Source organism: Mustela putorius, unplaced genomic scaffold (genome assembly GCF_011764305.1).
Source record: "Mustela putorius furo isolate JIRA1106 unplaced genomic scaffold, ASM1176430v1.1 tig00000253_pilon_pilon_pilon, whole genome shotgun sequence".
NCBI classification, from domain to species: Eukaryota; Metazoa; Chordata; class Mammalia; order Carnivora; family Mustelidae; genus Mustela; species Mustela putorius.
In genome coordinates this window covers 6,542,742-6,556,366 of record NW_025421329.1, presented here as the reverse complement: position 1 = coordinate 6,556,366, position 13,625 = coordinate 6,542,742, and the positions used below count along the sequence as shown (strand labels likewise).

The following is a 13,625-nucleotide window of genomic DNA, read 5'->3' as shown; positions in this document are numbered from 1 at the left end:
TCGCTAAGGAAATGTTGAAAAACAAAAATAAAACAGGGGGCATCACGTTACCTGATTTCAAGCTTTACTACAAAGCTGTGATCACCAAGACAGCATGGTACTGGCATAAAAACAGACACATAGACCAGTGGAACAGAGTAGAGAGCCCAGATATGGACCCTCAACTCTATGGTCAAATAATCTTCGACAAAACAGGAAAAAATATACAGTGGAAAAAAGACAGTCTCTTCAATAAATGGTGCTGGGAAAACTGGGCAGCTATATGTAGAAGAATGAAACTCGACCATTCTCTTACACCGTACACAAAGATAAACTCAAAATGGAAAAAAGACCTCAATGTGAGACAGGAATCCATCCAAATCCTAGAGGAGAACATAGGCAGTAATCTTTTCGATATCAGCTACAGCAACTTCTTTCAAGATATGTCTCCAAAGGCAAAGGAAACAAAAGCGAAGATGAACTTTTCGGACTTCATCAAAATCAAAAGCTTCTGCACAGCAAAGGAAACAGTCAGGAAAACAAAGAGGCAACCCAAGGAATGGGAGAAGATATTCGCAAATGACAGTACAGACAAAAGGTTGATATCCAGGATCTATAATGAAAAGTCTGCTCTTCTGTCCAGGTATGCCCTTTTGTGTGATAGAGGTGGAATTTCTATCTGGCTCAAGTCACTGTGTTTTGGAGCTTTGGGGTCTCTCTGTTATAGTAGCTTTACCTGAAAACACAGTAAAGAGAAGCAGTATGTGAAGGGGTCATGAGCTGACTCTAGAAGCTAACTGCTTTAGTTCTTTTTTTTTAAGAGAGAGAGAGAGAGCCGGTGTGAACAGGGTGGAGAGGGGCTAAGAGAGAGGGAGAGAGAGAATCTCAAGCAGACTCTGCCCTGAGCAGGGAGCCTCATGGGGGGCTTGATACCAGGACCCTGAGATTAGGACCTGAGCCAAAATTAAGAGTTGGATGCTAAACTGACTGATCCACTCAGGTGCCCCAAACTGCCTTAGTTCTAGTACCAGCTCTGCTACGTCCTGCTGATTCACTTTGAACTAATTACTTAACCTCTCTCCGTCTGTTTCCTTATCTGTAAGATGGGGATAATAATAATGGTTCCTAGCTAATAAAGTCACTGCGCATATTGACACATGGAAAGTGATTAAGAAAGTGACCAAAATACTATAAACCTACCATACATGTAAGATATCAGTACTAATACTATTACTGTTTGACTACTTGCTTTTTTCACCATCCTAGACATCATTCCATAGATCTGTTTCTGTTTTTTTCAAAATCTGCATAGCAATGTGCTGAGTGAAGATGCCAAAACTCATTTAGGCAGCCCCCAAACATAAAGATACCATTTAGGATGTTTCTCCAAGTTTCACTTAAAAGGCTAATACATCAGTTATAGAGAAAGCTCTCTAGAACTACTCTTCCAACCCCTTTGTCATAAGATTTTGCAGCAACTTTACTAAGGTCTCATCTATATTCTATAAAATGCTTGCATTTTAAACGCACAGTTTGATGAACTCTATAATATCTTATAAGAATAAGACTACATATATATGACAGTAGCTTGAAAAAGGTAAATTACAGGAAATGCGAAGTATTGATATTATTTCTATCACACATATACTGTTTATTTTCTATTGATCAAGGTGGTCCTGTCCTGAAACAGAGCTGTGGGGAGTAGCTCAACTGCCCGTTTCTTCAGTGATGCCCCCAGACTGGTGTCTGGCAATGCACACCTCTAACTCTTGAGCTCTGGGAACGCACCTAAGTGATGCCAGACAGCAGCCTTTGGCCCAGTGATGGGTCAGCATAGAACACAATCCGAGCCAATGAGAGGCAAATAGACTTTTGTGTTGGGGCTTCTGAAAAGAAGCCTACCCACCCCTCTTTTCCCATTGGACTGAGTTAAAGTGTCTAAAACTACCTCACCCATTCTGCAACTACAGAGGAAGCACTGGGCTAAGAAGGGTCAACCTGGAAGAGGCAGATCAAATAGGGCTAACTAAACCCTCTGTGAAGCCATTGGTTGGATGGATGGATTCTTCACTTGACTGGATTCTTCACTTGACTCTGTGTGGTAATAAATTCTCCAGTTACTTAAGCCAATTGGATGGGTTTCTGCTACTTGTCAGCACAAGAATCCTAGGCAGTACTCAAGCTGGGTATAGAATTCCAAATTTTAGGCAATGTAAAGAAGGGAATTAAAAATCATCCCGGATGCTCCTACTACCACCCGGGGCAGCCGGTGACCCCCTCTAGTGTTGCAGGCCAGGCTCTCTGGGAGGCAGCCTCACACAGTACTCTACAGGCCGGGATTTTGGGGGTGAGCTCTTAGGACCCTCCCCCTCTGAGGGTCTGAAAGAGCTGACAGAAGCAGGACAGGGCAGAGGGAGAAAGACTGCAAGCAGTAGGGTCACAACAAACAACAAACACCCGACAGATCCCGCTGGGAGTTCTGGGAAGACCCTTCAGAGTTGTCCCTCCTTTGAGGGAGTCTCTGGCCTTTCATACTGCATCTCCTCCCCCCAACCTCCCACATGCAAAACTAGTCACTGGATGCAGGCTGTTCTTTGGGAGGTACAAACTTGGGCAAAGCCCTTCTCTTCAGTCCAGGGTGATCTCTTTCAAGTGGGACCCAGCTTCAAACTGTTCACAGTTAGAAAGTGAGTTCTTTAGTTCTGAACAAGAGGAGTCAGGTGGCATAGCATAGTAGTACAACTTCATGTCCCCCCTTACTCTAGTTTAGTCATGTTTTGTCTTTCTTTAGAAATTTAGGTCATGTTTAAATGCTGTTTTATATAATGGTATGAGCCTAGCGTTACATTCTGAGCATTTTCCATTCATTAAATGTTCTTTAAATGAATTGCAACAGAGTTATAATTCCTTCATACAGTTACGATATAGTATTTAAACATTCTTCTACTTTTGGACATTTAGAGTATTTCCAATATCTTTAGTCCTTATATATAAATTTTTCTTTGCATCTCTACAACCAGTTTTTAGGATATATTTCTAGGAGTGGAATTAAAGAGTTGACGGATATGAACCACTACAGCATTCTGGCCAAACTGCCCTTGGAAATTTCTTGTCAACTACATTCTGACCACTGCCACATTGTTTCATTAGAACTGAATGCTTGGGTGGGGGCGGTGGGAGGTTGGGGGAACCAGGTGGTGGGTATTGGAGAGGGCTCGGATTGCATGGAGCACTGGGTGTGGTGCAAAAACAATGAATACTGTTACATTGAAAATAAATTTTAAAAATTAAGAAAAAAAACTTAAAAAAAAAAATCATCTCCAGGGTGCCTGGATGGCTCAGTGGGTTAAGCCTCTGCCTTCAGCTCAGGTCATGATCTCAGGGTCCTGGGATGGAGTCCCACATCGGGCTCTCTGCTTAGCAGGGAACCTGCATCTCCCTCTCTCTCTCTGCCTGCCTCTTTGCCTACTTGTGATCTCTCTCTGTGTGTCAAATGAATAAATAAAATCTTAAAAAAAAAAAAGGAACTGAATGCTTCTCTATTTTAGATCTTACCAATATGATAAAAAATGATATCTCTTCTTGTCTGGGTTTCCATTTCCCTGGTGAATATGTTTGAAGATTTTAAATATCCATTATTTTTTGTTTGTTTTTCTTTATATGCAAATCATCTGGCCTTTTTTTTTTTTTTTTTTTAAAGTCAGTTTTTCTATTTTGGTATCGTATGGTCTTTTATTGACAATAAAATATCTGACTGGACAGATAACTTTTTAATATGACTTTTTCCCTAACCCAAAGTTAAAATCACTTGATCAAGCTCTCCACCAATTAAAAAACAATTTTTGAAAGAAACCATTAAGTTCAAATGGCAGCAAGCTCCTTGTTCCATTCTCTTTGCTTAATTTCATGGATTGTCTTTTGTCCGAAGGTGCGTTCACTTACTTGAGCAGTCCAGCCCGATGGAAGACATAGAGATCCTGCTCCAGCGTACAGTTGTTGAAGGGGACAATCTTCACGAAGTTCTGAATGAGGGCAAACTCAGGCGTGAGGTGCGGCAGGGAAATGATGCAGAAGTTCTTGTCCTAATGTGATTGGCGACCAGGACACACAGGGAGAGAATTGGAAACCATTCATCACTAAACAAATTCCTGCTGCCAAACACTATAGAAAATAGGGGGTAAAATGTGTAAAGTACAGGGTATTCAAGTTCAACTTTCCTGTAATTTGGAAAGTAATCATATGAAATTCAAGAGGATAAGGAACTATAAGCACATTGAGAAAATCTCTGCAAGTCCTGCTAAAACCTACATGAATGAACATTGTAAACCATGGGACCCATTCGCATAGCCCTTCTGTGGAAGTCAGTTTTGAAAGTAAGGTTCTTTGTGCTGGCAAATTCACTTGCACCCTGGAGGAAGTGAAGCAGCACGGGTATCATAGCGAAGTCTCCAGGCTGGCTAAGTGATAGAGCACTAGCCTGGTTCCCTCCTCTAAGATGAGAGGGTGGTGATCCTGGACTTTTCTTTTTTAAAATCTTGTATTATACATGAATGGACATCTGTATTTTATCATGACATGATCCCATTTAGGCGAACAGAGCTAAGGATGTGTTTAACCTGGGAAGTGTGTTTAGTTAGCAGGCGTAGGAGGAACCAGATGTCCTCAGAGCTGCCACTTATCCCTGAGATCTGCACTGCCCAGTATGGGAACCAGCCGCCATGTCTGGACAGTGGTTTTGGGGAATGTAGCTAGTGTGACTGGGAACTGAGTTTTTAATTTTATTTCATTTTCCTTAATTTAAAATTTAAATTAAAAAACTGATACTCAGCTGTTGGGAAAGTTTTATGTTAGGACAACTTGGGTTTATGAATCTACTTATTCAACTGTAAATTTTATGAAATCTAAGCACAGATCAAGTATTTCTGATAAAAACGTGGTGTTTTCATTGAAATGTGCTACAGGTGTAATAATATATTTCAGATTTCAAACACTGGGGAAAAGACCGTAAAATATCTCAATAGCTTTTCATGCTGATTACAGGCGAAAATGATTAAATTGGGGGCATATTCAGTTAAATAACATATAGTATTAAAATCGAATTCACCTGTGTCTTTTTTGTTTTGTTTATTTATTTATTTTAATGTGGCTGCTAGAATAGTTAGATTACTTATTTGGCTAGAATTTGTTGTCTATCAGACAGAGCTGCCCTAGACCATCTGTGTTCCACACAACCCACTTGACCCTCTGCCAGGTGCCTGCAGGAGTAGCTTGCTCTTCCCAGAGCTAATTTGTCCCTTTGGGATCTCGCCTCCTCCTGAACCCTGTGAAGGCATTACTTGTGCTAATCCAAAACCCTGGGGATGTTAGTGCAAACCAAAGGAGTGAATCATTGTTTGACCTTATCTTCCTTCTTTCTAGCAAAATAACACAGTTCCTTTTGGGGAACTTGAAAGTCAAATTGTTGAAAAACTCAAGCTGAAAGTAAGGAATGGGTGCCAACTCTCAGCGGACTTCTCTGGGAGGAGGAGACTACAATGAACTGCTTTGACTTGATTTGAAGGATTTAAGGATGCACAATAGAAGTATTTTCTTCCTATTTCCACATAGTCTGAAAGACAACAGAATTAAACTGTAAAAGTGTCTTTTGCCTTTTTAAAGCCAGCATTGCTTTTGTAATGCTGGAGCTCTGCCTTTATTTGGACTTCAAAGTAGGAGTGAATTTAAATGCAGGAAAATTACTTTGGGGCATCTCTGAGGGAAATTGGCTTTGTAAATCCTACCTTAGGATAATCTACATTGCTTTATGAGCTTCAAAATGCCTTAAAAATTAATCCCCAAAAGTTACGAGAACAATGGAGATCATTACTACAAGCCTTCATTATATTAACAAAATGAGGAAATACAACCTATAATCACATAGGCTTCAGGAAACATTATTAAACCATATTTGTTTTTTGCCTCAGTAGAAAGAGTATCAGGAAAAATAAGACAATAGGTATTTTGTTTGTAATTAACAAAGTGAAGAAATCTAGTTATTGACTTAACTGATAGGTGAAGGAGGAAAAACATCTTTGTAAAAATCCATTTTTTCCTCAATCATCTTCCTTCTCCACTTTCTTCCCTCCAATAAAGTGAGAAGTTGATTAGAATCTCCACCCCTCGACAACAGTGAATCAAAAATGGAGGCAGAGGACAGGAACGGAGTATGTTGTCTGCACTGGTCTGTTTGCCTGGCCCATTCGCCAAACCTGTCATAGTGGGTTGAGTGCCTCTTCCATGTCAGACACTGTGTCGGGCAACGCCCACCAAAACATCGGTCACAAATTCCTACTTGCCCTACTCTCAGAAATGCAATCTAATGATTTCAGAATTCTCTGAGCCACTGTAAACTATAAAGTAATATGGCAGTCTAATACACTTTTGTGTCGTTTCTGACATTTTCATGTACTTGCAGCATTCTATTAATGATCTGATTCTAACAAAACACCGTTAAAGCTATCCTTAAAAGAAATTGGACATTTAAAGGGAACAGAAACATCAATATTTTGAAGAGTTCATGATATGTCATTCAACCTTATTTTCAGAAAACGAAAGCAATTCAAACCTTAACATTCATGGCGATGTACATGTTTGGACAGTGAATATGGCATTTTGCTTTTCTATAAATTTTCTAGCTTGCAAAACCAATTATATTACTCAAAATTCAGCATGTACTTACAGGGAAGAGACTGAAAACAAAATTCATAAAGTCCAGTGACCTGTAAACAAGACAGTAAGCGTTGTCACTGACCCACAAGCAAAAGCAGTATCAGTATATATTTAAAAAAGATTTATGGCTCTCTTCCTGTCAGGCAGTGATAGCCAACCACTAGTCAGAATTTGTGTCTAGCTGAACATTAATCAACTTGCAGAAAATCATAAGCTTCATATTTCAGTAGTAAAATATTTTTCTATAGCTAAACACATTTACTATAATAATTAATAACCTGTGCATTCAAAGAGGTTCAACAGTCATTCTGTGAAATAATCTCTCCCTTTTTTGTTAGAGCTGTCAGAGAGATGTGGGTTTATTATAGCAATTCTGATCTTTTTCTCTTTTACATGCAAAAGATTTTCTTACCACCTGTGGTTCTATACTCACAGGTAAACCATAATGGTTCATCAAGTTGCTGTCTGAAAATTCAAAAGTCACATTCTAAGCACAACCATATCTGAATGCACAGGGAAAAATAAATATACACAACAAGTCTAGAAGGGCTTATAGGCTTTTTAGATGTCTACCATGCAAGTAAAATAAAGACATCCCTTTTCAACTTCTAAGATTTCCAAAGAATATGAAAACTTAAAAGGAAAAAAGTACAAGTAAAACATTTTAAGTGAGATTGAGAGACTGGAAGTATGTTTAAACACATTCTCTAAGAAGGAAATGTCTAGCAGCACTCTTGGTCATCCAAAGGATACCCTGAACCTTCTGGTCTATCAAAATGGGCCGACCTTTTCTTCTTCCAGATTGTTCTGTGCAATAAAATGGTGGAGTCAGTGGGAATTCTAAAGGAGATGTGGAATCTGGGCATCAAGGTCAAAGGTCCATTCTAGACTACAGACAGCAGAAGTACTGAACACACAGGGATAGGAAGTGGGGTGACTGAGTGGTCTGGTGGGCACCCAGGCTTTGTCTGGCACCATGCCTCCTCCTTCTAGCAGCTCTCCTGGAATGCTGTTCAGTGTCCTACTAGGCACCCTCAGATTACATGTGTGTAAGGCTCCAGCCCCACATTTGCAGGTGGTAGTGAGGGAGGGAAACATGAGGCAAAGGACTAAACTGTCATCAAGTCCTGGCCTGGCCCCATCCATCAGCTCAGGAATGAGCCCAGACTGATCAGGTCCGATGGGGCTTTAACTAGAAAGCCAGGCTCAAAGTCATCTGCACTAGCTTCTGGTACAAAGCCTCAGCCCACTGCCCCTTTCTTTGGTCCCAAGAAGTGACACTGCTCTGAGAATGGGGCCAGCAGCAGAGAACCAAAGGCAGGAGGCAGAGAGAGAAAATTGGAACTTGATGGGCTCATCTTGAATCAAGCCACATTAAAAATCAATCCCACCAGTAGACTTAACCTTTGTGATATGAAGCAATTATTCCATTTTTTAAAAGCCCATTTGGGTCGGATTTTCTGATACTTGCAACCAAAAGACTCCAGACAAGCAACCACCTAAATCCAAAGCCTTCCCCCTCCCGCCAATGCAAACTTTAAAGAATGGAGAGCAGCCAGTGGTTACATAAGTGATGATTGTCCAGATCCCCAACTGTTGTTAGACAGGTGAGGCAAAACCTGGGCAGTCTGATTCTGTGGTCCTTGCTCAAATTTTATGGACTGAAACCTCAGGGACTTGGGCCCAGAAATCTGGACTTAAAAAAGAAAAAAACAAAAACAAAACACAAAGCAAGCAAACCAACCAACCAACAAACAAAAACCAAGGGAATTAGGATGTGATGCCACATTTGGAAACCACAGGCTCCATACAAATAAAATGTGAGGCCACCACTGCCTTAAGAAAAGTCTTACTATATAACAGACAACCCGGGATCAGTACTTGCCTTGCTTCATATTTCTCCTCGATACAAAAGAGCTGAATACAAAAAGCAGTTGAGGCTCCCTTGTAGATGGGGCGGAAGTTGCTGGTCTCCTTGGGCAGTGAAATGGATGCCAAGCTCAGACAGCTGACATGGCCATCTGTATCACACACAGTGGACTGCTGGCTGAGGTTTTCTATGTCCTACAGCATGGAGACAAGAGGGACCAAGCAGGAATCCTATTCATTTTCTGCAATTTAATGGGCTCATGGTGGCATCGTGTCTACATTACCTGGTCTCCCTAGGCCGGATGTGACAGTCTCACCTGAAACAAATCATCCTGAGCCAGGCCTAGTTTCAATGAGATGTTCCTAAAGAGATATTCAAGATTCATATTGGGATTGAAAGACGTCCTCGTGTGAAGGTCAGGAAAGGAATGGTTTCCACTGGTCTTTCCCATTGGATCCACATTTCAACTATAACACTGGGTGTGGTAGGGTTATATACCTCTCAATTCTGTAAGCAAAACACCTGTCTCCCCAAACATTTTCACTGTGATTTTGTGCTATAAGAATTTTTGAATCTTGGGACTGTTTGGGTGATTTGGTGATGAGGTGGAGCCCAGAGAGGTCCAACCGGCAGGAACCGTCTGGGAAGTTGGCATTAGACCTTCCAGTCTCATTTTAGGGGTGTCTAAGAAGGTATTCCAGCTCAGTTAGAGGAAAATGATTCATACTGAGATCCTTCTCAGAGTTCTTTTAAATCAAAGTAATGCATCCAATATTAAAATAGTATCAGCACTAAAACCTTATAAAGAAAATCAGGAGTCCCCTGTCCTGCTGATCCCTCTTCCTATTGGCTAGCCCTTTCAGCTTTCTCATTTCTTTGGCATTTACTCCCATGTTTCTGAATATGTGCTCAATCTTTTGGAGACTGTGATAGGCAGAACAGTGGCCCCCCAAACTATATATGGCCCAATCCCTGGAACCTGTGCATTTTACAGAGCAACAGGGACTTTGCAGAGGTCATTAAGTGAAGATTTTACAAGATTTTAACTTTAACACAAGTGAAGATTTTAACACAAGATTCTAACACGGAGATTATCGTGGGTTATCTAGGTGGGCCCCATATAAGCAGAAGGGTCCTTATTTTAAAAGAAGGCAGGAAGGACAGAGTTAAGAGACTGGAAGATGCTACCAGCTTTGAAGATGAGGGTATCACATGTCAAGGAATGCAAGTAGCTTCTAGAAGCTGGCAAAGGCAAGGGAGTGATTCTCCCCAGAGCCTCAGAAGGAACAGAGTCCTGCCTGCACATGGATCTTAGCACTCGTTTGGGGTTTCTGACCTCCAGAACTATATAATAATAAATTTATCTTGTTTTAAGCCACTACATTCATGGTAATTTGTTACCACCGTGATAAGAAAAACTTCTACAAAGACCTGGCTTCTGGCATTCAGAGAACATGATAGCAGGAGAGGACAGGGTTTCTACCTTTGACATGGAGAGTTCCACTTTCCCGTCTGTTCTGTTCTCCTCCATTACACAGCCTCACACAGTGCAGCCTAAACCTGAATTTGGAGCTGTTTCCATCCATCTATCTAGAGAATGGTCATTTAGTTACTTCACTTGAGCATGGTGGACGGGCCAGGAGCTGTCTGCTAGCAGTCTGTCAGACCCCTCACTTCAGCCCAGTCTTTACCCTTCCTTCCAGAAGTCCCAGGCCTTTTGTGGACACAGGAGGAAAAGGCTTTCTCCACTGTGCTAAGCCAGTGTAAACTCCTCCATTGATTTTCTTCATTCTCAACATTTTGAAAGGGCTCACTGTCCAATATCTTCTCTCCTAGTCGTGTTGTCTTTGTGGATTTGTGCCCCCCCTTCTTATTGCTTTACTGTCATTTCTGTGGCTTTTTTTCCAGAAGGGAGAGGAGATAAACATAGGACATCAATCTACCTTGTTGACCCAGGGGCCCTCTGGGGGTTCAGTATGTCTAATGCAGCAGGGACCGTCCTGTCCCCTCCTCCACATCCACATTCTGGTTTGGGGTCCTACAGGAATAGCGACCTCTTACAAGTATAGCATGCCTCACCCTCTGCTTCATGCCTCCTTCTCTCCTCCCCAGGGCCTGAGGAGTCAGTGCCCTGGTGTGGGTGTCCCCAGAAGCAAACTCTGAGCTAAGTTTATCTAAGGAGGGATGAGAGGAAATTCTGCAGGGAGAGTGGGGAAAGGAGGCAAGGAAAGAAAGGACAGCAAAGCAGAGTGTCCCGCTCGATCCTGCTGAGATCCCGGGAGACCCTGGAGAATACATCTCAGAGCTGTCTCACCTAAGAGGCAAAGAAACTGAGGTACTGCTTCTCCAACTATGTTCAGTCATTATCTGATGGCTGTTCCCCAAAGATTCTGACCTGCTTACAGGCACGGCGCCAGGAGAAAACCAGGCACCTGAAGTTCCCATCCTCGGGTACTGAGGAATGACCAGTGCCAGAAAGACATGGGTGGGGTCCCATGGCAGGTGCTAAAGTGAGATTCAGAAAATGGACCCCTGCCTGCCTGATGCACTCTATTCCTAGCAGCATATCTGGCTCCTGACTGCATGAGTTCCCCTGACCTCCACACACTCTGCCTAGCAGGGCACACCCCTCTCCAACAGTGAAGACGCCTCCAGCCAGGTGTGTACACTGAATTCAGTGGTGGGGAACTAGGAAATACACTTGTTACAAGGCCAACATTTTCCCCCCAGTTCAGTTTTGGCCAACATCAAGTGGCACCTTTACCCCCAGCTGACTTCCATGTAGACTTCCTAATGGCTCAGAATCTGGAGAAGAAAGGGGTACCAAAATCTGGCCCTCTCTCAGAATTCCGATGTTTGAGATTAGTGCTCCATTAATGTGGTCCTCCGTGGAGATGACCTGACTTCGTGTTTGGTCAAGGGCTCTCCAGACTTCTCAGGTTGGCTCACAAGCCCAGAAGAGGCACCAGGGAACCCACTGAAAGCTCAGAACTGGGCTCACCACTGGGGCATGAGAGTGTCTCATCATGTGAATCTCCCACTTACAACTTTCAAAGCCCTCGTCTGCTCCTTAGGAAAAATTTGAAATCCCGAGCAGGGTCTACAGAGCCCAGCCAAACGACCTGAATCCTTGAGTTTCTAGCAGGAAACAGAGGACACACCCCACCAGAGAGGGCCAAGGAGGTTCAACAAAGGAAGGTGTGGGCAAGGAGAAGGAAGCCAGCAAAGGATGAAGAAGTGGGCCACAGGTGTCAGCTGGCAGAAGATTCTACCACCCCTTGGCCTGAATCTCTAACAGTAGGACCAAGCTGTACAAAGGATACAGAACAAAGGATATCTTGGTGGAGGAACACTTCACTGAGGGAGGCTTTGGGGAATCAGTGCTAAAAAAAAGTGGCAGCTCTGAGCTAGTAGAGAGAGGCAGGGAGGCCTGGAAGAGGAGCAAGCCCACCAACACTCAATGAATAGTGACCCTTGTGGGGCCAACCAGCCGGTGCTCGAGTCCTACCTCCATTTCACTACTGTTTCCGCTGTGGACTGCTGACAAAAGTTCCTCAGCTGTGGCTTCTTCTGTGATTCTCCCCTGTGGATCACAAAGGCAAGATATTTCATCAACACCTAGAGTGGTTCAGAGCCCCAGCTCTGGAACCAACTGCCTTGGGTTCAGATCCTGCCTCCACAGCTTACTGGCTTGGGATAGTCATGGAGTCTCCACAGCTTCATCTGTAAAAAGGGGCTAAAAGCAGCACCTACCTGACCAGGTTGTTAGGAGAATAAAATAAGGACAGATAGATAGAGCGATGCTAGCACACTGTTGGTTCCTCCTAGTTCCCTGTAGATGTTAGTTATTACTTCATTATTCTTAGTCTTCTGTATAACTTGAAAGCTGCACTCAGTCTTTTTTCCAGTTGCTTTATTGAGGTATAATTGACAATAAACTGTATATATTTGAAGTATACCTTTTGAAAAGTTTTAACCTATGTCTGCCTCTGTAAAAATATCACCACAATAAAAATAATGAGCATATACATCACTTCCCAAAGCTTCTGTGTTTCTAGTACCCCTCCCTTCCCTGCCCCGTTCCACTTGGTCAACCACACGCAAACGGTTGTCTGCCTTTTGTCACTATAGATTATAGGCTGAGTCTATTTCTGGGTCTTCTATTCTGTTCCATTAATCTGTCTGTTGCCCTTGGCATTGTTATCACAGGGGCTTAATGACAGGAACTATATAGCAAACCTTGCAATCAGTAGTATTAGTCCAACAACTGTTCTGTTCCAAAGCTGCTTCAGTTATTCAAGGTCCTTTCCATTTTCCATATGAATTTTGGAAGCAATTTTTCAGTTTCTAGAAAAATTCCTCCTGAAATTTCGACTGAGAATGCATTGACCAATTGAGGAAGATCTGACACCTTGACAATATCCAGTCTTCAAAACCAGGAGCATGGGATCTCTCTCCATTTATTTAGGTCCTATTTCATTTATCTCAGAAACATTTTGTGGTTTTCAGCATACAAGTCTTGAACATCTTTTGTCAGGCGTATCTCTTCATATTTTGTATATTTATACTAGTGTAAATGGCATTTATTTCCATTTCTGGTTGTTAATTGTTATTACATGGAAATAAAATTGAACTTTGCATGTTAATTTTTGTATATATCGAGCAAGAGGCTAAATTATTTACTAGTTCTAGTAGCTGTTTTGTAGATTCTAGATGACTATGTTATACCCGCAAATAAAGGACAGTTTTAATTCTTCCTTTCCAATCTGGATGCCTTTTACTCCTGTTGTCTTGTCGTGCTGGCTTGAACTTCCAGTGTAATTTAAATAGAAGAAGTGAAAGCAGACATTCTTGCATTGCTTCTGACCATGGTGGGAAAGCATTTAGTCTTCTATCATTAAGTATGATGTTAGCTACAGCGTTTTCAAAAATAGCTCTAAAAAATTGAAGAAGTTCTTTCTGATTCCTAATTTTCTGAGAGTTTTAATGAGGAATTAATGTTGAATTTTCAAATGCCTTTCCTGTATTTTTGAGAGAAACATTAGGTGATCTTTTATCTTGTTAATAT

The 13,625-nt window shown here is 42.0% G+C and overlaps 1 protein-coding gene across 6 annotated transcripts in view; it reads right to left on the bottom strand.

Moving 5' to 3' along the window:
* CFAP61 (cilia and flagella associated protein 61) overlaps positions 1-13,625 on the bottom strand; it is a 285,685-nt gene that overhangs the window by 186,258 nt on the left and 85,802 nt on the right. For all 6 annotated transcript variants that reach the window (XM_013057056.2, XM_004754128.3, XM_004754127.3 and 3 more), the window contains 4 exons: positions 12,066-12,140; positions 8,573-8,751; positions 6,698-6,737; positions 3,922-4,061 (listed from right to left, as the gene is read on the bottom strand). In XM_013057056.2, coding sequence (XP_012912510.1) covers positions 3,922-4,061; positions 6,698-6,737; positions 8,573-8,751; positions 12,066-12,140 — 434 coding nt within the window. The remainder of the gene's footprint in view (positions 1-3,921; positions 4,062-6,697; positions 6,738-8,572; positions 8,752-12,065; positions 12,141-13,625) is intronic.